We start from the raw sequence: 25,211 nt of genomic DNA on the forward strand, positions 1-25,211 counted from the left end.
CCTCTAACTATTGAATATCTAATCACCATTGCTCTTCAAGTCTTCTTCTTGCCATCCTCCCCCATACAGCTGAGTCAACAATGGTTCATGGACATGGCTTGGGCTGCAGTCCAGATGAAGCATAACTTTCATCAGAACTGAATACTGATTGAAGAGTGACTTTCAGTAAGGGGGTGCCTACACGACGTGCCTATTTCTTCTTAACTGCCTGGTTGTGATCCATTCACTTTCCTCCTTCATACTCTTAAGTTGTGGGGTGGCCACATCTATCAATGTGCTATCCACAAAGCTCTCAACCTCTTGGATGCGCTGCAGTGACGTCAGCTGCTGCTCAAGCTCCGTAAACCGGAATTTGAACTGCTGCAGCTGACAACAGCTCCTGTACATATGGTTATCCAGGACACAGGAAACGTCCTGCAGTTACCACATGAAACAGGATGTACACTCTAAAGGTCAGAGTTGCTCTGCTATCCATCTATTTATTAGTTCATAAAACTTACTATTTAAAGAAAGTACTCACCAGCTACTCACTTCTCTTACTATAATTGTTATGAATGGAGTAAAATAAATATTATCATTAAGAGGATTAGTGGGACTTTGTAAAGCTCATGACACATGTAGCGTTCTGGGCATTATACTGAATTGCTATTAATGCAACTGAGGCTGAAGCACATTATGAAGCTAGTTTTTAGAAATTGTGAAATGTGTTGAAACCTATGCAGTGAGTCGCAGGTCAATCAAATAAGCGGTTGAAGAACTCAATGGCTGAACTCTTCCTTCAGATTTTCCACAGCAAGGTAATTTTATGGTGGAAACGATGTAAACCTGAATTGCCAAATCTTTTTAAAGCACTGATTGGAGAAAAAAATAGGCCAAGCGTAAGCCTGCCTATAGTGGGTTTTAGATTTGGACTGTCCAGCAGACATGTTGCTGCATCCAGCCAAATTAAACCTGGAATTGTAAGGAAAGGTGAAGTTATTGCCAGAACTTATGAAAAGTGTGTTTTATTTGTCAACAAATTTATGTGCTTCTGACACGGAGATGAATCGATACACTTCCCATTCACTATTAAGTTTAATGTAAGTGGCAATGTGGCAGTAGATGCAGAGCTGCAAGCTTTATATGACTCTTCTTTTGAGTCTTCAAGGTAGTTTGTTCAACAATTTAAAGGTCTAAGTTTGAGAAAGCCTCAGGTTAGATTTCTAGTTCACCCATTAAATTGCTAAGGCAGATTGCTTGACACCCCCATTGATGAGATAAGGCAACTTCTTAATGGAAACAATTGAAGATGACAGATTGAAACTAATTCTAAAAGAGGAAATACCTGAATTTGAGAGTTGGGTTATGTGAGAAATATTCAGACAAGATTGCTCCACTTTGTCTGACTCCTATGTTCAGATAATCTCCTTTGTTCTACTCTTCAACACAAAATCGAAGTACAGATCTGCTCTGACTTAAGCTCACGTTTAAGAATCGATAGTTTCATTCACAACTAAATACTTATCAGGTTTCAAGAAACTAGTGAGAAACAAAGCATGTGAAGTCTTATTGATTCAAGTGACTGATTGCATTTTGTACAGAACAAGTTGATTTTTGTTGTTACAAGGATTATCACTGGCTTGTAACACTGCTGTTTTTATTATTTAACAGAAATTATTGAATTTTGTTCAATGCGCAATGCTATTAAATAATACAGGAACAGCTTGAGAATTAATAGATATATGCAAAATAAATGTTGCATACAGGAGCCTAAAATTAAGAAAAGAGGAGCAACGACTGGATACCAATGTGATGTGAATGCTGAGATGGATGTGTGGAGTAACGAAAAAGGACAAAAACAGAAACCAATACATCAGGCAGTCAGAGAAGATTGTGGGAGCATTGAAGAAATTAATGAGAAGCAAGCAGAAGAGGAAGGCCTAAAACCAGATAGAAAGGTGCAGTGGAGAGAGCTTAAACCCAATGGGACTGGATAAGGAATGGGTGACTGACAGAGGAAGGTGGAGAAGGGTGATCAACTAGCATTGTGGCAACCCCAAGAAAAATGGGAAAAACCAAAAGATGACATTGAATGGAACCTAAAATAGCTGTATAAAATGCCTACTATGTATTCAAACAATTCCGATTTTTCCTCTTTCTGGAGCCTCGCAATTAGTTACTTTCTTTGTGGAGCCACTCAATAACTCAATCATAAGAGAAATGAGCTGAATCTCTCTGTAATGTAAAGGTGCATGATGCAGCAGGACACCAACTGAAAGTCAACTATCTCCTATAAGAAAAAGATTACTGTTCTTTAAAAACTTTATAGTTGCTAAAGGCATGGGAACATAAGAAATAAAAGCAGAACTAGACCAGTCTCAAGCCTGCTCCGCCATTCAATATCATGGCTAATCCCGGACTTCAATTCCATTTGTGATCTGATCCTCATATCTCTCCATACTCCTAGAGTCCAAAAATCTAACCACCTCAGCTTTGAATATACTCAATGACTGAGCATCCACAACTCTCTGGAATAGAGAACTGCAATGAATTGCAACTTCACAGTGATGCAAATTCTCATCTCAATTTCAAATGACTCTTCTCTCGTTCCGTCTCTCCAGCCAGGGGAGTATTTACCTAGGCAAGCCTTTGAAGATTCTTGTATGTTTCAATGAGATCACCTCTCATTCTTCTAAACTCCAGAGAATATCAGCCCATTCTTCTCAATCTCTCCTCATAGAACAATGCTCACGTCAAGAAGCCAACCTAGTGTCATTTTGCTGCAACACCTCCAAGGCAAGTATATCCTTTCTTACATAGTAAGACCAAAACTGCACACAGTATTCAAGGTGATACAGGGTCACCAAATACCAAGAAAGTTTAGCAAGACTTTGTTACTCTTTGCATTAAAGGCCAACAATCCATTTGTCTTCTTAATTGCTTGCTGTATCTGCATGCTAACTTTGTGTTTCTTCTTTGAGGACACCCAAATCCCCAAACACCATTTAAAAGTTTCACTCCATTTAAAAACATATTCTCATTTTCCTACTAAAATGTATAACCTCACGTTTCCCCACATATATACTCCATTTATCACCTTATTGTCCACTTGCTTAATCTGTTCACATACAATTGGGGTCGGGTCCTTTCCACAATTTACTGTCCCACCTAGCTTAGAATCAACAGCAAACTTGGGATATAGTACTCCTGGCCTGTTCATCTAAGTCAATATTATAGGTATTATATGTAAATAGTTGAGGCTCTAGCACTGCTTCTTATTGGACCCCAATAGTTACAGCCTGTCTACTTGAAAATTCCCCATTTACTCCTGCTCTCTGCTTTCTGTGCATTAACTAATCATCTATCCCTGTTACTATATTACTCTCTCAACTCCAATACCCTTATCCTGTGTAATATTGCGCTGCATTTCCTGTTGGTCAATTTTCTTTTAAACAAAATTTGATCCAGATTTTTGGTACAATAAAGAAAGGATTGAAAAAAAATGGTACATGAAATTGGAAAACATGTTTGTTTAAACATTTTAGCAGAGTCATGGTATACATTGGACTGAATTAAAGTAAATGCAACACTAAGTTTCCACTCAATAAGTAACATAGCCTGGTCCATCTATGGTAAGATGCTCATTTTCATTGAGATTATGGGGAAAGGGATAGAAGGGAAATGTCTCGCATTATATTGTTAACCCTACAGAGATTACAGCATTTCAGTTTATTTCCAAATACATTTGTGCATAGCAAAAGTAATCATCAAAACAGTAACCACTAATTAATCACAATTTAACCAGCTTAGTATATTGCGCTGTTCAGTGTACTCTCTACACTGGGGAGGATGAAGGCAGATTAGGTGAATGTTATATGAACATTTGCGTTCAGATTGGGCTCTGTGTCATTTGGCTGCCAGCCAACCCTCAGCCCACCCTTTGAGCTTCCAAGCACACGTGGAGGTCTTCACAGAGGATTTAGTCTCTTGCATACTACTTGGACTCAACATGGTCATCTGAAGTAATGTACTGGCCTAGACAAAAAGATGCTCACCCACACTTACCAACCGCTGTTTCCTGAGAGCGTTGGACTCCTAGCTGAAGGAGAACTTACAGGGTCTGGAGGAGCTGGGACGGTCAACTGCTCCAGACCACTGCCCTCAACCATCGATCATGAGCTCCAGGGGATTTGTGTGTCTCTGGGCTAGCTCTTCCGGGAAAGGAGGAATACTTCAATTGTCCCTGCAGAGAACCTCTCACACCAAGAGGAGCCTGGTTTCTTCAGTATCCTGCCACTTCTGATTAGTGCAAAGGAGCTAGGCAGAGCCAGCGATGTTGGACGGTTCCCAATATCATATGGAACAGGGTGGGAGACTCAGCTGAAAACTTAATTGCTTATGTAAGGAGTTCAGAGTTCTCATATTTCTTTAAAAAATTCTAATTCCCAGAATTGGAAAATCAACACAACATTTAATACACCATGAACAAAATATATGATTTATATTTTACCTAAATGTGTGCACCATGGCACCAACATTTAGAGGAGTACAATGAAAAACAGTTCAGTTGACCTGTGAACAGATGCAACAAAATAACCTGAGCACCAAATTCAAATGAAAGCTTGTATTCATATATAACGCTTTTAGTGTAACGATAAATGTTCCAAGGAGCTTTAAATGGAAGTTGGCAGAGAAAATGGTGTGAGCCATGTAGGAGTGGTTACAAAAAAATAACCAAAAACCATTCTCAAAGGAGCAGGATTGGTGGAAACGCAGTATTGGTTAAAGGTAGCCAATGCCACTAAGGATCTACCACTGGTGAGTAAGGGAAGGAAGTTGCATAATAAAAAAAGATTCAGAGAACTAAAGGGTGCGATGGAAAATAATAGCAAAGAGGAATGGGACTGACCAGATTTCTCTGTAGAGAGCCAACATGGATTTGATTGGCCAAAAGGCCTCCTTCTGTGCTGTAATGTCTCTAAGATTTGGAGGATTTTGTACAGCTTAAGTGTAGCAAGATCACAAAGGAACTTGATAAGAATGAGTAGTTCAAATTTAATATGCTCCGGGATAAAGGCTAGTGCAGGTCACTGATGGGTGAATGGGATAGTTGTTGCAGTGTTTTGTACAAGTAGGGGTTTGTGGGGGATGGGAGAGCATTGGAGTAAATAAGTCTAGCAGTGACAAAGATTGTATAAATATTTCAGTAGCAGAATTTAACATAGAGCTTTATAATCACAACACTTAAAAATGGGAAGCTGAACATAATGATACACTAAAATTTTGTACAGGTGGAAACAGGTGGTGTTGGTGATGGTTAGGATACAGGGTTTAAAATTCAGTTCACTATCAAATAAAATACCAAGGTTTCACAGAGTTTGTTCCAGTTTGAGTGAGTGACTAGCAAGGAGAAGGATGTCATGGGTGTCCCCCAGGGGTTAGGTATTGGGATAATAGCTCTTCTTGTTATATATAAATGACCTGCATGTGGGTATGGCCTCCTTATGTGCTGCTGTACTTCACTGGCTGTAAAGCGCTTTGAGACATCCGGTGGTCATGAAAAGTGCTACATAAATGCACTTTTGTCGGTAAGATTCTTTGATTCTACGGGAGTGAAGTTTATTGCCGCCACTTTCACCTTTGACATCATGCATATAGTGATAGCAGACAGTGGAAGTGATGGGAGTGTATTCCCAACGTCAGGCCATTGGCAACAATTTGACAAAACTGTGGCCGAAAGAAATTACATAGGAGACAGATGCAGAGGGTTAACAGAAGCATTGTTGGCCCAAATGTGAGTGCACAAAAAAATTGCTTTTATGCTTCAGCATCCTATTTATTCAGCAACTTACTGAGTAACTCGAACAGTATGTGTCTATGCTTGAACAAACACCTTCCCATATCATATTCATGGCAAATATTAATATTCAAGTATTGTTTAAATTGTGCACGTGTATTAGAATTTCTACATTTTACAAGTTCTTGGACATTAAATGCATTAAAATATTAAACCTGTCTGCTGAAAGGAGTACGCAACCTGTTGATAGATCTCATAGTGGGCATGCAATAAACATATTCTGCTCTCATATGTGATAAAGCAGTAATTGTAGACTCAACAGGAAGATTAAACTTTGCAATAATTTTGGCAAATTTCGTTTACAATATGAGCTTTATTCCACCTTAGGGTCCGTGTACATTGTCCACTGCTATATTATAAGCCTCAAACTATAGCAAATTAATTTGAATGATGCGTTAATAAATACTGAATCACCTAAATGAGACCATGTGATGCAAAAATAGTAACACTAATTATATGCTGCAATATTATACTGTATCTGCCTTAAATTACCATTTTAATGCATGGGCACAAAATGGCTGGCAGAATACTGCAGTGATTACCCTTAGATCGCAAATCATTGATTAAAATGAATTGCTGAAAGAAATGATAATGGAATTTAACACGGAGCTTTATATTTACAACACTTTAAAAAAAAGGGAAGCTGAACCCAATGATGGGTTTTTTCCATAGAAGCTTGAAAAATGAAAAATACACCATCTAATAAAAGTCTTCAAAACAAGATTCATTAAAATTGTGGCCTGGAGCTCCTTCCTTAAGCAACACCAAAATTAGTCCCAAAATGCACAAAATATCAAAAAAACGGACACAACATTAAATTAGTCCCAATTATCTTCCAGATCTTATTTGAATATGCCTGAACTTAAAATGGAGGGCTAGACTGCAGAGAGAATTTTAAAGGAGGATGAGAATTTAAAATTTGAGGCATTGCTTATTTAGGACCCAATGTCAGTCCATGAGCCCACAGGTGACAGATAAACAGGAGTTGGCGAGTAAGGATACAGGCAAGAGAGTTTTGGATGACTTCAAGTTTACGACGGGTAAAACGTAAGATGCCAGCTATGAATGCATTGGACTGGTCAAATCGAGATGCGACAAAAGCAAGGATGAGGGGTTCAGAACAGGATAAAAGAGCACGAGGAGAGCGGCAGTGACACAGGATAAAAGAGTGTGAGGAGAGCAGAGAAACAGGATAAAAGACCACGAGGAGAGAGGGGTGGAGACACAGAATAAAAGACCATGAGGAGAGCAGACCTGCGTGAGCAGGGCAGCAGGAGGGGAGATAAAAACTGGCGGCAGAGAGCTCCTTCAACCTCTTTCTACCTGTCAGAGAGAAAGTGTGGTGTCGCAGGAAAACTGGTAGCTGATTGGTGGGTATCTCTTCTGTGTCTCTTTTGATTGGCCAAGTGGTTTAAATCAGGAGACATTATTACAGCTGAGAAGTACAGTTAAGAAATTCATGCTGAAAATATTTAACAACTGAATTAAATTAATCAAATAGAAGAGAGATGACTGGGCAGGCGATGTGTTGCAGCTGTAGTATATGGGAGCTGGTGGACACTGGTACGATCGGTGACCTCATCTGCAGCAAATGTTGGCTGCTCGAGGAACTTTGGCTCAGAGTTGACGAGCTGGAATCCGAGCTGCGGACACTGCGACGCATCAGGGAGGGGGAGAGTTACCTGGACACTGCTTCAGGAGATAGTCACACCCCTTAGATTAATTACATCAAATATAGACTGTGGTCAGGGACAGGAGGGTGTGACTGTGAGTGAGGCAGGTATGGGGATCCAGAACTTAGCTTTGGAGGAGCCTCAGTCAGTGCCCTTGCCCAACAGTTACGAAGTTCTTGCTCCCGGTGTGGACATGGGCACAGACTGCAGGGAGGATGTGCGAACTGACCACAGCATCGTGGTAGAGTGCCAATCAAGTGGGGGAAGAAAAGAGAAATGTAGTAGTAATAGGGGATAGCATAGTTAGGGGAATAGATACTGTTCTCTGCAACAAAGACAGAGTCCCAAAGGCTGTGTTGCCTACTTGGTGCCAAGGTTAAGGACATCTCTTCTGGACTGGAGAAGAATTTGGAGTAGGAGGATCATCTAGTTGTTGTGGCCCACGTAGGTCCAACAACATAGGGAGGACTAGGAAAGAGCTTCTGCTGAGGGACTACGAGCAGCTCACAGCTAAATTAAAAAGCAGACCTCAAAGGTAATAATCTCTGGATTACTACCTGAGTCACATGCAAATTGGCATAGGGTAAATAAGATTAGAGAGGTAAATGCGTGGCTCAAAGAGTGGTGAGGAAGAAATGGGTTGATTCGTGGGGCTCTGGCACCAGCACGGGGGAAGGAGAGCTGTTCCGTTGCGACAGACTTCATTTGAACCATGCTGGAATCGTATAACTAGGTCTGTAGATAGGACTTTAAACTAATTAATGGGGGGAGAGGGTCAATTGAAGGGAAGTTTAAAATAAATCAAAAAGAAACAACAGAGCAGAGGTGCAGCATTGTGAAGAGGTGAGTGATAATCAAAGTGTGACAGGGAGGTGCAGAAAATATAAGCAGAAGAATGCAGCAGAAATGAGAACCAGACTGAATAATAATGGTAAAAAGACAAAGCTTATGGCTCTTTATCTGAATGCGCGCAGCATTTATAACAAGATGGATAAGTTGATGGCACAAGTAGAAATAAATGAATAAATGAGTACGACTTGATAGCTATTACAGAGACAACGTTGCAGGGTGACTCAATATTCAAGGGTATTTGATGTTCCAGAAAAATAGAGAAAAAGGACGAGGTGGGGTAGCTTTGTTAATAAAGGAAGGTATCAGCGCGGTGGTGAGTAGTGATATAGGCGTAATAGATCAAGATGTGGAATCAGTTTGGGTGGAAATAAGGAATAGCAAGGGAAAGAAGTCATGGGTGGCAGTCATCTACAGGCTCCCAAAGAGTTGCCTCACTAGGACAAAGTATAAATCAGGAGATTATGGAAGTGTAAAAAGGGCACGACAATTGTCATGGGTGATTTTAATCTGCGTGTTGACTGGAAAAATCAAGTTGGCAGGGGTAACATAGAAGACAAATTTGTAGAGTGCATCAGGGATTGTTTCTTAGAGCAATACGTTGCAGAACCTACCTGGGAACAGGCTATTTTACATCTAGTAATGTGTAATGAGGTAGGATTAATAAGAGATCACATGGTGGGGGGGGGGGGGCGTGGGGGGGAGGTGGCGGGTTGAAATCACAACATGGTAGAATTTCAAATTCAGTTTGAGGGCAAGCAACTCGGGTCTCACACCAGCGTCCTTAACTTAAGGGCAACTACAGAGATATGAAGAAAGCGTTGTCTAAAGCAGGCTGGGAAAATAGACTAAGGGGAAGGTCAGTGGATGAGCAGTGGTAGACACTTAAGCAGATATTTCATAAAGCTCAGAAAAAGTTTATCCTGGTCAAAAAGAAGGACTCGATGAGGAGGATGAACCACCCGTGGTTAACAAAGGCGGTCAAGGAGAGTTTCCAATCAAAAACTAAGGCATACAAAGCAGCAAAAACTAGTGGTAGGCCAGAGGATTGGGATTTTTTTTTATATTAGGAACCAGCAGCAGATGGCTAAAAAGCTAATAAAGAGGGAGAAAATTGATTATGAAAGTAAATTAGCAAGAAATATAAAAACAAACAGCAAGGTATATAAAAAGAGTGGTTAAAGCGAGCATGGGACCCTTGGAGGGTGTGGCTGGAGAATTGATGACAGGGAAACGGCAGATAAGTTAAACCAATATTTTGCATCGTTCTTCACGGCTGAAGGCACTATAAACATCCTAAAGATATCAGATAAGCAAGGAGCTAATGGGAGGAAAGATCTTCTAACAGTCTCTATCATGAGGGACAAAGTATTTGACAAACTAATGGGACTAAAGGCAGACAAGTCACCAGGATCTGATGGCCTGCATCCAAGGGTTTTAAAGGGAGTAGCTGCAGAGATAGTGGAGGCATTGGTTGAAATATTCCAGAACTCACTGAATTCCGGGAGGGTCCCAGGGGATTAGAAAACCATTAATGTGACGCCCCTGTTCATGAAGGGATGGAGACAAAAAGCAGGAAACTATAGGCCAGTCAGCCTAACATCTGTCATTGGGAAAATGCTAGAGTCCATTATTGAGGAAGAAATAGCAGGACATTTAGAAAAGATTAATGCAATCAAACAGAGTCAGCATGGTTTTGTGAAAGGGAAATCATGTTTGACAAGTTTGCTAGAGTTCTTTGAGGATATAACAAGCAGTGTTGATAAAGGGGAACCAATAGATGTAGTGTAATTGGATTTCCAAAAGGCATTCGATAAGGTGCCACATAAAAAGTTATTGCACAAGATAGGAGCTCACAGTGTTGGAGGTAATGTATTAGCATGGATTGAGGATTGGTTAACGCACAGAAGACAAAGTCAAGATTAATGGGTCTTTTTCAGATTGGAAAGACCAGTCCTAGTGCCTCAATTATTTACTATCCATATTAATGACTTGGAGGAGGCAGAGTGTAATGTATCCAAATTTGCTGACAATACAAAAATAGGCAGGAGGGCATGTTGTGATGAGGACATAAGGAATCTGCAAAGGGATACAGATAGATTGAGTGAGTGGACAAAAACTTGGCAGATGGAGTTTAATGTAGGAATGTCAGAGGTCGGAAGAATCAAAAGGCAGACTATTATTTAAATGGAGAGAGACTCCAAAAAAGTGCAGCACAGAGGGGTCTGGGTGTTCTCGTGCATGAAACACGAAGTTAGCATGCAGGTGCAGCAAGTAATTAGGAAGGCAAATGGAATTTTGGCCTGTATTGCTCAGGGGTTGGAGTTTAAAAATAGGGAAGTCAGGGTGTTGGTGAGGCTGTACCTGGAGTACTGTATACAGTTTTGGTCCCCTTATTTAAGAAAGGATATACTGGCATTGGAGGCAATTTAAAAGAGATTCAATAGGCTGATTCCTGGGATGAAGGGGTTGACTTATCAAGAACGGCTAAACAGGTTAGGCCTTTATTCATTAGAGTTTAGAAGAATGAGGGGTGATCTTATTGAAATGTAAAAGATTCTGAGGGGGCTTGACAGGATAAACGTTTCCACTAGTGGGGGACTCTTGAACTAGGGAACATAGTTACAGAATAAGAGGACACACATTTAAAACTAGGATGCGAAGGAATTTCTTCTCTGAGTATAGTGAATGTCTGGAATTCTCTACCCCAGAGAGTTGTGGAGGCTAGATCACTGAAAGTATTTAAAGAGGAGGTAGGTAGATTTTTGAAATATCAGGGAGTTGAGGGCAATGAGGGGCTGGCATGAAAGAGGAGTTGAGGCCTGGGGCAGATCAGCCATGACCTTAATGAACGGCAGGGCAGGCCTGAGGGGCTGAATGGCTACTCCTGCTCCTTTTTCTTATGTTCTTATGTAAGGTGAGGTGAAGCTGGGTGATGTTACACAGTGGAAATTGGTGTTGGTGTGCGTGGTTGATGCTCATCTAGGTGTCAGATATGACACCAAGGTTGCAAACATCTGGTCCAGCCTCAGACAGTTGCCAATAAAAGGGATAGAGTTGGTAGGTTGGGAAGAGAGTCTGTAGAGAAGACCAAAACCAATGGTTCCATTGCTATCTATCTAAATATCTCCAGCAAAGTTTCTCTTCCCTCCTGCACATTGTCAACCTCTGGAAACCCCAAAGATGTACCCTTGCTCATCACCCCAAACTACATATTGGCTCCCAATAACCAGGTTAGCTTCTATAAATATACTGCTGAAACCAAACGTACCCCCACGGCCTTATCGAATTCTTCTCTGCTGTCAGATTGATCAGCCATCAGCATACAGTTGAACAGTGGGAAGACAAGAGCATTTGCCTTTGTCCTCTACCACAAGCACAGCTCTCTTGCCACTGATTCCAACCTCCAACGCAAATTAAACATGAGTTAACACGCAAAAGATACTTGAAATAAAAAAGGTCAATTTTATTGTGATCGGCAACCACAAGCACCTGCATCACTCTCCACACAAATGTGGCACCACTTGCAGTCTCAGTCTTTCCAAGTCAATAGATTTGATCCTTGAGTTGCAATCACTGGCAGGCATGTTCCATGCGAGATTCCCGGATACAGTTAGCACCAACATGGCGCACTTTTACCAACCTTATCTCACCCGGCTCACATCAGTTTTGATGGTGTAACATTCTAGAGTTCCTTTGCAACTGATCAGCCAACAATACCCTTTAAATGATCCAGTCCTCCAATACTAGCTTTCAGCTCTTTTGCATGCCTGAGCTATTCACACCACTTTTTAGAATTCAGTTCCTTTTAGCTTGTTCATACATCACTTCTCTAAGAGCTTCTGGAATTCTATATTTCTTCTTACTGCCAAACAGAAAAGAGCCTTTTTGTTGAGCTTTTCTGGCTTCTCCTCACACAAATCCTGTGTTTCTCTTTCTGTCTCTGCCTGCTTTCTCTTCGTGCCTGCATCTGTGTGCAGATTGCCTTCACCCTCCAGCTCTCCTTTGCATCTGGCCATGTGGTTTCTGTCTTAGCTTCTTTTCTGTTGGTACTGATTTCAGGTCAAGGGTCGTCAGGTCACATGGACCAGTATTTCTTATCCAAAAAAATTACATTGGTCCCTTTAAAATTGATGTAAACTCAAAAGTCCTTTTCAAACATTCATAAAAACAATTAGATTGCATAAACATTTCAAAGAAATTATTTTCTCACCTATTACCTCATTCTTTGCTGATCTCCACTGATCATGCCCTCCAGCTTATTAAATTACAAACCCTTGACCTTACCTTTTAATCCCCAATAGCCTCACTCCACCGTATCTCTGCAACGCCCTCCAGCATTGTTGAATCCTTTGTTTCCATGACTCTGGCATTTTGTGCATCTCTTTGTCCCACCTCTGGCAACAGGATCATCAGTCACCTGTGTCCTATGCTCTGGAATTCCTTTAGCTCCTTCAATCCTTTAATCATCTTTTGAAACTCCCATCTGCCATATGATTTCATTCATCCTTCCTATTCTCTTCATTCTTGATCAAGCATTTGTTTTCCACACTAGAAGCACCTTGGGACTGTTAAAAGTACTATGCGGGTTTTTCTTCTAAATTAGGAAAACAGGCTCACAAAACTCACCTCCACCATCTCACACATAACCATTAGAGGTGACTTGTTTCATTCCACAGTATAGGACAGTGGGAACATGCATACAAAATTGGCTGAAGGGCAGGAGAGGGTAATGGTTAATGCATGTTTTTTGGGCTGGAGGAAGGTTTGTAGTGGAGTTTCCCCAGAGGTCAGTGTTGGGACCCTTGGTGTACAAGGCAAAATATCAAAGTTTGTGGATGATACAAAACTTGCAAGACCTGTGAACTGTGAGGAGGAAAACATAGAACTGCAAAGGGACATGGACAAGTTGATGGAATGGGCAGGCAGGTGGCAGATGAAGTTCAGTGTAGAGAAGTGTGAGGTGATTCATTTTCATAGGAAGAACATGGAGAGAACATTTAAAATAAAGGGTACAACTCTAAAGGGATTGGAGGAGCAGAGGGCCCTGGATGCATATGCACATAACTCATTGAAGGTGTCAGGACAGATTGCGAGAATAGTTACGAAAGCATACAGTATCCTGCACTTTATTAACAGGGGCAAAGAGTACAAGAGCAGAGAAGTTATGTTGAATTTGTATAAATCACTAGTCCGGCCTCACCTGAAGTATTGTGTCTAGTTCTGGGCGCATCACTTTAGGAAGGATGCGAAGGCATTAGAGAGGTTGCAGAAGAGGTTCATGAGAATGATTCCAGGGATGAGGAACTTCCGTTATGAAGAAACACTGGAGAAGTTAGGAATATTGTCCTTGGAGAAAAGGAGGCTGAGAGGAGATTGAATAGAGGAATTCAAGATTATGAGGGGTCTGGACTGAATAGAAGGAGAAACTGTTCCCACTATTGAATGGATCGAGAAAGTAATTACCAAAAGAAGCAAAAAAGTGATGAGGAGAAATCTTTTCATGCAGCAAACAGTTAGGGTTTAGAATGCACTGCCTGACAACGTGGTGGAAGCAGGTTCAATTGAAGCATTCAAAAGGGAATTAGACTTATCTTAAAAGGAAGAATGCACAGGGTTACAGGGGGAAGGCTGGGAATGGTACTAGGAGAGCTGATGCAGACACGATGGGCCAAGTGGTCTCCTCCTGCACCGTAACAATTTTTTGATTCTGTGTAGTGTACATTGTTCTAACAATATGTGATTTCACTGCAACTGAGGAATGACCACATTAAATGAAAGAACATAAAGAGTAGTTGGCCATTCAGCCCTTTGAGCCCACTCTGCCAATGAGACCACAACTGATCTTCTACTTGAACACCGTTTTCCTGCATTCTCTCTGCATCCCTCGATGTCTTTAATATGGAGAAATCTAATGAGCTCAGTCTTGAATATATTCAACGACTGAGCCTCCACAACCCTCTGGGGCAAATATCCAAAGATTCACCGTCCTCAGTGATGAAATTCCTCCTCATCTCAATCCTAAATGGCCTGCCTCTTATTCTGAGACTGTGTCGTCTGGTTCTAGAACCTCCAGCCAAGGGAGACATCCTTCCTGCAACTACCCTGTTAAGCCCTGTAAGAATTTTGTATGTTTGAAGGAGATCACCTCTCATTCTTCTAAGCTCCAGAGAATATAGGCTCAGCCTATTTCATCTTTCCTCATGGGACAATTCCTCCATCCCAAGAATTAATTAATGAACCTTTGTTGCACTACCTCTAAGCAAGTATATCTTTCCTTAGGTAAGGAGATCAAAACTGCACACACTGCTCCAGGTATAGTCTCATCAAGGCTCTATATAATTGCAGAAAGATATCTTTACTCCTATGCTCAAATCCTCTTGTAATGAAGGCCAACATATCATTTGCCTTCTTAAATGTTTGAAAGTCTTGCTTCCATTCACGCACATTTACATTCATGGACAGCAGTAGTTCAAGAAGGAGCTCACCATCACTTCCTCCAGGGTAATAAGGGATGAGCAGTAAGGGATGAGCCTAGCCAGCAACACCCACATCCCATGAACAAATACATTTTAAAAAAATTGTAGAATAAAATGGCTGACTCGTTCTTTGCTGTTCAAAAAAATCAATTCCCATTACAAATTAGCAAGTTTAATGAAAATGAAGCACTGCACAGTATGCTCACTGATAAAAGTTTGAAACACAAACTAGTGACCTCTACCACCTAGGGTAATAAGGGCAAGAATCACAAGATGCACTATCATCAAGTTTCCCTCCAAGCCATCACCTGAACTTAGACATGAATCACTGGATCAAAATCTTGGAATGCCCCAACTAACAGCATTGTGAGGGTAACTTCATCACATGGACTGCAGCAGCTCAAGAAGGTAGCGCACAACTACTTTCTCAAGGACAACATAGACGAACAATAATATTGGCCTTGCCGGTGATGCCTATTTCTTCAAGAATCAATAAAATGCTAGTTTGATCATAGCAAGCTAATTTTTGAAAATATCTGAAAAATCAAGCCTTTTGTCAAATTTTTCATTTTCTGAAAATAATGTTCTTTTGAATATATTGATTTATGCAATAGATTATGGTATTTATATTCCAAAGAAATCAATGGTTTAACAAAGGGTTTTATGAAAATTCGTGAAGCATTTTTAGTTGATGATGTAGTGCTGCAAAAATCAGAAACCAAGTTCCCCACATACTAGGGTTGGACAGGTAGAAGTAGAAAGAGCACATGTCACTTAATCACTTAGTGAGTCACTCAGCCAGGTGGAAAAATAGTTAATGAACGCCAAAAATTTGTGAAAGTAAATGGAAGCACAATTTTAAAAACTTCTCTAAACTTCTAAGGGAGGAGGCATTCCTCTTGCATCAAAGTTGACTAATTTTAAGTCAAAGACAGTCTGGGTGGAATAACATTCCGCACCACCATTTATGCTTAGCCTGGCTGGCAGCACATTAAAAGAATGGTTACAATTTTTTTCATTATGAAACATTTAATAAGACATCCATTATGAGCTGAGGCCCACAAGGTTTCATGATGTGCATCTCAAAGGATGGGATAGTTGATATAAATACTAATATTGAGAAGATATCCAGAATTACTTGAGAGAAAAGCTAAAGATCAAGTTTGTTGCTGTCCTTTTTGATGACACATTGAAAGTTATTTTCTAGATTCTCCTGAATCACATCATGGTAGGAGCTAAAGGAGGAATGTTGTCAGAACTATTCAGTGGAATCTGACCAGCTGACATCTGTGGCTTGTCTGAACTGTAGAGATTCAATACTTTCAGGAAGAAGTAGAACAGAACTGACTTTCTCTAGCACCCCTTCCCTTACTTTTGAATCGCTATACATTCACAATAATTCATTCAAAAATAAATACATTCAAATATCAAGAGTATTAAGAGCTCCTCATTCTTAAGAAGGAAAATTGTAGCAGTGAAGAACAGCTTAATCTGGTTTCAGCTATTTACCTTTACCTTTTTAGTTAATGAATCATCAGAGTCCGATGGCATTCTTGAGGAAACATGGAAAATGACTTCCACAGTAGAGGTAGCATAGTAAGGTGCAGTTTGCCCTGTACTGCCATTACGTTGCAGGCCACCCATAAAACCACAATGTGTAGACAGGCCAATCTGGAGAATGATGAATAAAAACAAAATTCTCTTTCACATTTTATTCATAAAATGGAGAAGATTTGAAAAAAACATTTCCTCGATTTCACACTATTTTCATTCCAGATGTTTCCTCACAGTGTTCCTATTCAGTGTGTTTAACAGTTTCAAGGGAGGTTTCCTTTCTAAATACCAAAGGAAAGGCATTACATTCAGCCTATTAAGAGATTTCCCACCACAAATGAGAAAACTACATTTTCGTTTTATAGAAGTGAAATTAATGTGTTCAACTCTAATTCTATTTCCAATTTGACTGTTATTTTTTTAGTTTCGATTTGTGCAGCCAACTAACTCACAAAGAGCTTTGAGAAAACTAAATTAGCAGAGGCCTCCACCTAAGCATGTGAATATAACAAATATACTATATGCAATTATTATAGATGCCCAGATGTTGCAGAAGATCCATAAAAATTCCAGAACATGGTAAACTTTTAGACCATTCCTTAATTTAAAAAAAACAGGATGCCTGTTTTTCAGTTTTCCAAAACAGGTAACCACACATTGGGTCCTACATTTGTTAGATGAGATTCCAGCAGCATGTAGCAAAAGCACGCCAGAGAAAATAGATCTCAGGGCTGAGCTAAACTCTTGCTTGCGTCTCATCATCATAATTTAGGTGACCCTTGGGCACTGATCAGGCATTCTGATGTAGCAGAACTGTCTGGACCTATCTAATTTCATCTGGAGACTGGGAGGGGTTTGAAGGCAAATAGAGGGTCATGAACGCTCTGGCAGTGGCCTGCACTGGCTTTGTGATGGCACGAGGAACAAACACAAAATTTCAGCTTGGGGCCTTTTTTTTGAGCTGGCCTACAGTGGTTTCGTCAAGGACTCCTGGTTAGGCAGATAAAAACTTGAAAATAAAATCAGACTAGTCTTAACTAATTTATGAGTCTAGTCTGATTTGGAGGCAGGAGTCTCGTTTCAGTACTTGGGAGCCATCTGAAAAAAAGACCTGACGCATTTGGCAGTTGGCCGAATGCTTGTAAAAATTGGTCGCGAACTACTGCAGTGCTAAATTGGTTATCGTTTTGCCATTTTAAGCTCCAATTTCAACTTCATTGTGTCTACATTACCATTTTTCAAACAGTCTAACAGATTTTTTCAGTGAAAGTCCTTCAGTTCCAAAATACCTTAATGAAATAATGCTAATGAATTGCACTGTAATGCCAAATGCTGTGAAGACAGATATCTATATAAGTGGGTCTCAGTCACTTCTTGCTACCCACTTAACCAGTTCAAAGCCCAATTAGTGCAAAACATGACATTCATTCACAGGACATGTTGTTGTCAGCATTTATTATTTGCCTCTAATTGTCCTTGAGAAGACCATGTGAGCTGCCTTCTTTCACCATGTGTTGCATTGTTAGGGAGTGAGTTCCAGGAGTTTGACCCAGCGATAATGAAGGAATAGTGATATATTTCCAAAGTTAAGATGGTATTTGACTTGGAAGGGAATTTGGAGGTGGTGGTGTTCCCATGCACCTGCTATCCTTGATCTTCTAGATGGTAGAGGGTGTAGGTTTGAAAGGGGCTGGCAAAGAAGCTTTGGCAAGTTGCAGCAATGCAGACACCATGTGCAGGTGGTGGAAAGAGTGAATGTGTAAGCTGGTGGATGGATTACAATAAATGGACTGCTTTACCCTGGATACTGTCAATCTTCTTGAGTGTTGTTGGAGCTGCACTCATCAGGCAAGTGGCAAGTATTACATCACAATCCTGACTTATGCCTTGTAGAATTGGAAAGGCTTTGGAAAGTTAAGAGGCAAGACATGAGTCTCAGAATACCCAGTCTCTGACCTGTTCTGGTAGTCACGGTATTTATTTGCCCAGGGTGGTGAGGGATTCAATGACATTAACATGATTGGGGGAATTTCAAGGGAAGGTGGTTAGGTTCTGTTTTGTTGGAAATGGCCTTTGCCTAGCACTTGTGTGGGGAAAACATTCCTTGCCACCCAACAAATCAAACTTGCATGTTGTCCAGGTCTTGATGCATGTTTCATTACTGAGGAATTGTGAATGATACTCAACACTGCTCAATTATCTGTGCATGATTAAGGGACCTGGCCTCATGAAAAAGGGGGCCTACTGAGAACCACAATCCTGCCTTGCTGCCGAACACCCCCCCCCCAACTACCCCCTGCCGCAATGCGACCCCTGTCCTGCATCATTCACCAATGCCTGGCTCCCTCCTCAATCAGAGGCTTCAGGTGGCTGTCACCCTAGCAGCAGCCACCACCTCCCGGTGGCTCGGAGTATAGAACAGCTGTCGACTTCTGATCAGCAGGCAGCTCTCAGCAGATGGGACTTCCTCCTCCAGGGTCCTTGGTCCTGGGGGAGGCCCACCTCTGGCCCGTCAGGTGCCTGATTGGCACAAGGTGCAACAGACTTTCTAGAAAAGAGTCAAAGCAGGGCTCCAGTCGGCGGCCGAAGGCCATACCTCCATAAGATTCTGCCTGCCATTTTCAATCTTATGCTGAAGGGAAGACCATAGATAAAACAGCTGAAGATGGTTGATCTTAGGACACTGCTCTGAGGGGCTCCTGCAGTGATGTCCTGGGGCTGAGATGATTGGCCTCCAATAGCCACAACCATCTTCCTTTGTGCTAGGTATAATTAAAATAATTGGAGAGCTTTCTGCCCACTTCCAACTGACTTCAATTTTACTAGGGCTCCTTGGTGTCACACCCAGCTAATCTTTGCCTTGATGTCATGGGCAGTCACTTTCACCCCACCTCTGGAATTCAGCTCTTTGGTTCATGCTTAGAAAAGGATTGTAATGAGGCCTAAACGTAAGAGATCCTGGCAGAATCCAAAATGAGCATTGGTGTACAAGTTTATGGTGAGTAAATGCCATTTGATAGCACTGTTACCGACCCTTCCATTTGGATTTTGTATAGGTTGACCCTGCTACTAAATTTCCATTTCACAATCAGGACCATTATATATATTCATCACAACTTTTGCAATGCATTCAGATGGCATTTAGCCTGCAGTTCTAAAGTACAAGAGAGGATTGAAGCACAGTGTACATGTATCATTCTTACAACATTTAAGATTATGAGTCAGCTACAACTTCTTTTCAGTGTTAAAACTATTCTGATGCAACTATGAAACACGTTTTAGGAAAATGAAGTCATTACTATACAATCTAAACCATCTATTTTAATAGGTTTCAATGAATCAAACAAAAAAATTGCTGAAAACATATTGTTAAAAGTCATTTTGAGTATGAACCTACTTCATAAGCCAAAACCATTGCATTACCAATGCAGTTTCTTCACAAAATTCACATGTTTCAAATTATTTTTAAAGTAAGAGGAGCTGATATAAAATAATAGAATTTCTTAAATAATCTTCAGAAAATGTATGTAGAGGGAAGAAACATTCTATACCTCCCAGCCAAGTCCAGAGACAAAGTTTTCATATGCTTGGCTTCCTCCAGTGTTTGAGAGAATTGAATATTTGTCTTCCTGTCCTTCCATAATATAAAATACTGCAATTTTATGAGTTTCCCGACTTGAAAATAAGAAACATAAATTCATATATCAGTATTATGGTTCTAAATATTACAGAAGTGAGGAAACAAAAAATCATTGACAACACATTGTTATAATTTTTACATCTGATTAGAAACAAAACAAATTACAGTTGGTGGTCAAATATTCTGTTTGTACAGCATAAATCTGACAGCTCTGCATAGCATTCAGCTGACTTAATTGACTATATCATTCTACAAAATTTCTGCATAACTGTAATAGAATGAATATTGAAGCTAAGAGCAGAAAGAGAGGTTTGATGAGTTTGTTATATTTTCTAAATTGGATAGCAAAACAATCATTGAACTGAAAATAAAAAATGTTTATAGCAGCTTTCTAAGTTTATTGGTACTATTTAGCGTTTTTCTACTGTCCCAGAGTAGTTAGAATAATTTTTAGTATTTGCACATTTAACTAAAATGCTCTTTTTACATATGATCCAGAAAAAATGTACTTTAATCCAAACACATTAATAACTCAGTAACTGATGAGATAATTTGAAAATTACTGGCTTTGTGGTAGGTACAAATTTATGAATATTTCTTTGAAAAATATTCATGATTTGATTGGCTGAGTTTCTGGTGGCTACTTTTGATTAATTGGTAGCCTACCTGTTTAGTGAATTGAACTGGTATTTGACTTGTTGAAATATTTCATTGGCCAAAGGCAACCCAATTGAAAAATTCAAAATGACAAAATAAAATCAATCATAGGCTGGAAATAATAGGCTGGATTTTATGGTCAGTGGTGACGCGAGAGAGTGCTTGCTGCTCACCACTAAGCTGAGAGAATTTCACCGCTTAGCGCCATACAGTGGTACTGCAGCTGATTGCAGCTTTCTTCACTGGGCACAGCTTGAAGCTGGAGTGACTGACACCAAGCACCAATCACAGATCGCCAAACGAATGAAAAGCACCAAAATAAAATCACTTTTTTTTTAAAACAGAGAAAATCGAAGATTGGAACATACAAGTAGGGTGAAGAAAGAAGGTAAAATATTCTGGAAAAATTAGAAAAAAATTTACCTAAAGGAAACTAGTTTATCAGCAGCACTCCACAATTACAATGTTATCCGAGTGAACAAGGTGCAACTTTTTAAGGGATTTCAATTGGCAATGTGGGGTGGGAAAGTTGACATTCTCGTTGATTTCAATGGTTGCTGGCTCTATGCGGGCCACATAAGTGGAGTCTGTGTCTGAGCACTAAGTGACAGACCTCAACTTCAGGACTTTGCAATAATCTGCACGTGCCTGACATGTTGAAATTGTGCTCAATTTCTCAGGGGTAAAATGATGGTAAACACCTACAGTTCATTGTCAACTCCCCCACAACTCACCACCCACCACCCCAACAAAATCCATTAAACATAACTAGGCCTCCTTGGAGCTTCCAAGTTCCAAATAATGGATATATTTCAGTGCTTGGGGCCTTCATGCCTCCAATTTCAAAATAGTGCATTTTATTTGTTCTCTTCTCCAGTTTCTCCTTCCTCCTGAGTATGGGTGCTAGTCACCTTATCCCCTCACTAAAGTGGCTTTTATTTTTCTTAGGAGACTCCACTGAATGGCAGCCAGTCTTTCAAAAACAAAGGGATCATTACAATGAAGCCCAATCCTAACCTCCACTGATTTCTAATCAAGATTCTTATAGGAGTAGTTGCTGGATAACGATCAGGAGCAAGAAGCACGTTCAATCTATTCCCCACTCCCCAATGGAGGAGCGTTGAAATAAAAACATAAAATACTGGAAACACTCAGCAGGTCTGGCAGCATCTATGGAGAGGGAAACTGTTAACATTTCGAGTTCATATGACTCTTCTGCAGAGCAAGAATGTTGCGGCTGATTATAATGATTAAAACCTGGAGTGGAAGAAGCAGTGTCATAATCTTCCAAATATCATCAGTAATAAATACTTACATATTTGAATAGTCTGTTAATGTCTAAAATGCAACAATGGCAATTTGTTGAACACAAACTTATAGATTGTTAATGCTTGGCAAATAAGCAACTTGTTAGGCTAAGAGTTTTTTGTTTCATTGCTTTAAAATGTTTTAATTTTATCATATAGTATTTTCCAAAAAGATCACGACCATCAACTGTATACATGAACATCGCAGCGTGCACAGTTTTCTGAGATGTTGTAGTTCTACTATCAGCCAACTGCTGTCATATTACACTTGCTATGCAACTACTATGTCAATGTGAACAGTAGCCTGAAAGAGTCAAGCTTACGGCAGATGCCATTGTTTGTTTAACACGAGACAAACAAGAGAACAGGAAATGTATTCTATCTTGTACATTTGATGTACTGGGTTATAAGGTTTCTTTTTCACCCCTGAAATCTGAATGCAGGATGAAATTTGTGGGCAATTACAGATTAACGTTTTAACAATAAAGGTATAATTGCAAGCAATTTTAATAATCTAAATGCAGACGGGTAGAGAAAACGTGTGGTGAGAAAAGCATGCTTTTCTTGAAGTGGATTCAGGTGTATTTGCATAGTTAACATGTGGCTTCGCCAGTAAGGAATGAAGCATTGCTTGACCTGGTTCTGCACAAATTGTAGCCATAATGTGGTTAGATCAAGTGTTAAGAATAGAACAAGAGTTGAGCACAAGGATGGAAAACAGCACATAAAAACAAGCCAAGAAGGAATCTTTCCCAAATTGAATGGAAGGAAAAGTTGGCAAAAAGAGCTGTAGAACATCACTGGGGAATACTGCTTTCTACTTAGTCTTCCAAATATCTTTGATAAGGTATCACACAAGGGGTTGTTCTGCAAGACCAAAGCCTCTGGGTAATAGTGATACTGTACTGAGGTGGATTGAGAAATGGCTTGCAAGATGTAGGAAAAAGTGAGATGGATGTGGACTTGTTTGGAGACTCGTCACCAGCAGTGATCAGTATTGGGACTGTTCTTTACTATTTTGGACTAATGATCTGATTCTGGATGATGGAGGCAGAATCTGCAAATTTACAAATGATACAAAGATCTTGTGCAAGTGGATCTTACTACGTTGCAAAATTGGGCTCAGAACTAACAAATGATGCTGAATTTGGATATGTGCACTGTCATACATGTGGGCAGGATGAATGCACCTTTCAGGGAAAAGCATTAAAGAAAGTTGAGAAAGTGCAAGGACTGGGCATTCCAGGGGATCGATCTCTAAAGGTTTATGAAAAATGTTGTGAAGTAATAGCTGGAGCAAAGAGGGTGTTGGGGTGCATTCATAAGACATTTGATTATAAGAAAAAACATACCATTGTGTCCTTGGTCAGGTCTCACTTGGAATACTGTGCTCAGTTTTGCTCTCCTCACTGAGAAGGTGATACTGAGATTTTGGACAGAATGCATAAGAGGGCTACTAATTCCCAGTCTAAAGCAACTTAGTTATCAAGTTAGGCTAAAAGAGTTAGGCCTCCACACTTCAGAGAAGCATAGACATAGAAGTTATCTGATTGACGTTTTAAGGTGATGAAGGGAATGGATCATGTTTGGGTTGACAGTTATTTCAATGAAATAGGCTAGGGAGGACTGGAATCTCAATTTTAAACAGTGGATGGTCAGATCCAGGTTAGATGTCAGAAGGTGGATTTTTCCCCCAGAGAACAGTGGACCTCTGGAACAGGCTGCCACCTTGCGCAGTGGACACTGATTCACTGAATTTCTTCAAGCAAGAGCTGGACTTGTTTCTGGTTGGGGCAGATAGCATACCTTACGCAAGGTAGATACTTTAGGGAGTTCAGGGACAGGCTAATCTCCTGGACTAATTTTAATTGCCCAGGTGGGTCGGAGAGGAACATTCCCCTGCCAAATGGCCCAGGTTTTCAATCTGGTTTTGTGTTTCTCTCAGGAGACCACATGGTTTTGGGTGGGGTGGAATATATATATGGGACAAACTAGATGAACCAGAGTCGTTGCCTGTCTGTCATTGTTCACATATATTCTTTTAAAGACGAGTTACATCTCAGCTTTAAAAATATTAATGGACACAAGAAACAAGCAGAAAAGTAGAGCCAGACTATGCATCTCATCTGGAAAACTACAGTTGCAAAGGCTTGGATAAAAGCAAAATACTGCGGATACTGAAATCTGAAACAAAAATAAAAATAGCTGAAAATACTCAGCAGGTCTGACAGCATCTGCGGAGAGGAATACAGTTAACGTTGAGTCCATATGACTCTTCATCAGAACAGTCAAATGGACTTGAAACGGATGCTGTCAGACCTGCTGAGTTTTTCCAGCTATTTTTATTTTAGTTGCAAAGGCTTGATCAGCTAAATGACCACTACTGTACTATAGTATTCTGATTTCTATTCATTATCTAAATTCAACATACACTGATAAATTGAATATCTCATTCTCTGTACACTGTAAAGATTCTACATGAGGAGTTTAGGGAATATCAGTCCTTTCTTAATGGGCTAGAGCTCACAGAACAAATATGATAAACGATTGCATTACTTGGTAAGCAGCTGTGTCATGTCATCCTTAGAAGGCTCAGAATCTTGGTTGCTGGGAGTGAAATGAAGATAGATCATATCTAAACAAAATGCTTATTGTAAGACAGGTCCTGTGATTCAAAGGAGAGATTAGCAATGCGAATCTGGTCAGCAGCTCTAGTCAAAATATATGATGGAGGCCATGTGTTGGGTGGCTTGGTACACTTTGGTCCAGAAGGCAGAGAGATTGACTCAACTGCAAAAGTCACGAGGTCTGCCAGATCATCCGGGAAGGTCATCTTGATGAAATCCCCTGGCCAGATTGTCATTGACCTTGAGGGATTCCTCTCTGGTCTCACAGTGCATGGGCTGGAGGCTGCATGGGGTTGAGATCCTTAAACATATTTGGTGAGTCACAAACTAGCCTGGGGTGTCTGGCTGGTCAAATTGACTACATCATTGATTTCCATGAACGAGTGCCTGCAAGCACCTCAACATCAAAGTTTTTCCATGACCAGGCCTTTGAAGGTAATGTTGAGATGGTTATTGAGCAGAGAGATGTGTGCTTCACCAACGACATGTAAGGGCAATGAACCATCAGCCTGTTGAGCAGATTGGGATGAACTCTTGATTGGGACACCAAGTCTCAAAGCTATGCAAGCATGGATCATGTTGCCAGTGG

General features: G+C 40.4%; 1 protein-coding gene across 7 annotated transcripts in view; it reads right to left on the minus strand.

The window, feature by feature from the left end:
- ralgapa2 (Ral GTPase activating protein catalytic subunit alpha 2) overlaps positions 1-25,211 on the minus strand; it is a 554,472-nt gene that overhangs the window by 212,821 nt on the left and 316,440 nt on the right. For all 7 annotated transcript variants that reach the window (XR_005942422.1, XR_005942420.1, XR_005942421.1 and 4 more), the window contains exons 35-36: positions 19,943-20,066; positions 16,353-16,508 (exon numbers count right to left, since the gene is read on the minus strand). Coding sequence is in view for 4 of the 7 variants with exons in the window: in XM_041183014.1 (XP_041038948.1) it covers positions 16,353-16,508; positions 19,943-20,066 (280 nt within the window). In the remaining 3 variants the exon portion in view is untranslated. The remainder of the gene's footprint in view (positions 1-16,352; positions 16,509-19,942; positions 20,067-25,211) is intronic.

The sequence above is a fragment of the Carcharodon carcharias genome, chromosome 2 (genome assembly GCF_017639515.1).
Source record: "Carcharodon carcharias isolate sCarCar2 chromosome 2, sCarCar2.pri, whole genome shotgun sequence".
Lineage (NCBI taxonomy): Eukaryota > Metazoa > Chordata > Chondrichthyes > Lamniformes > Lamnidae > Carcharodon > Carcharodon carcharias.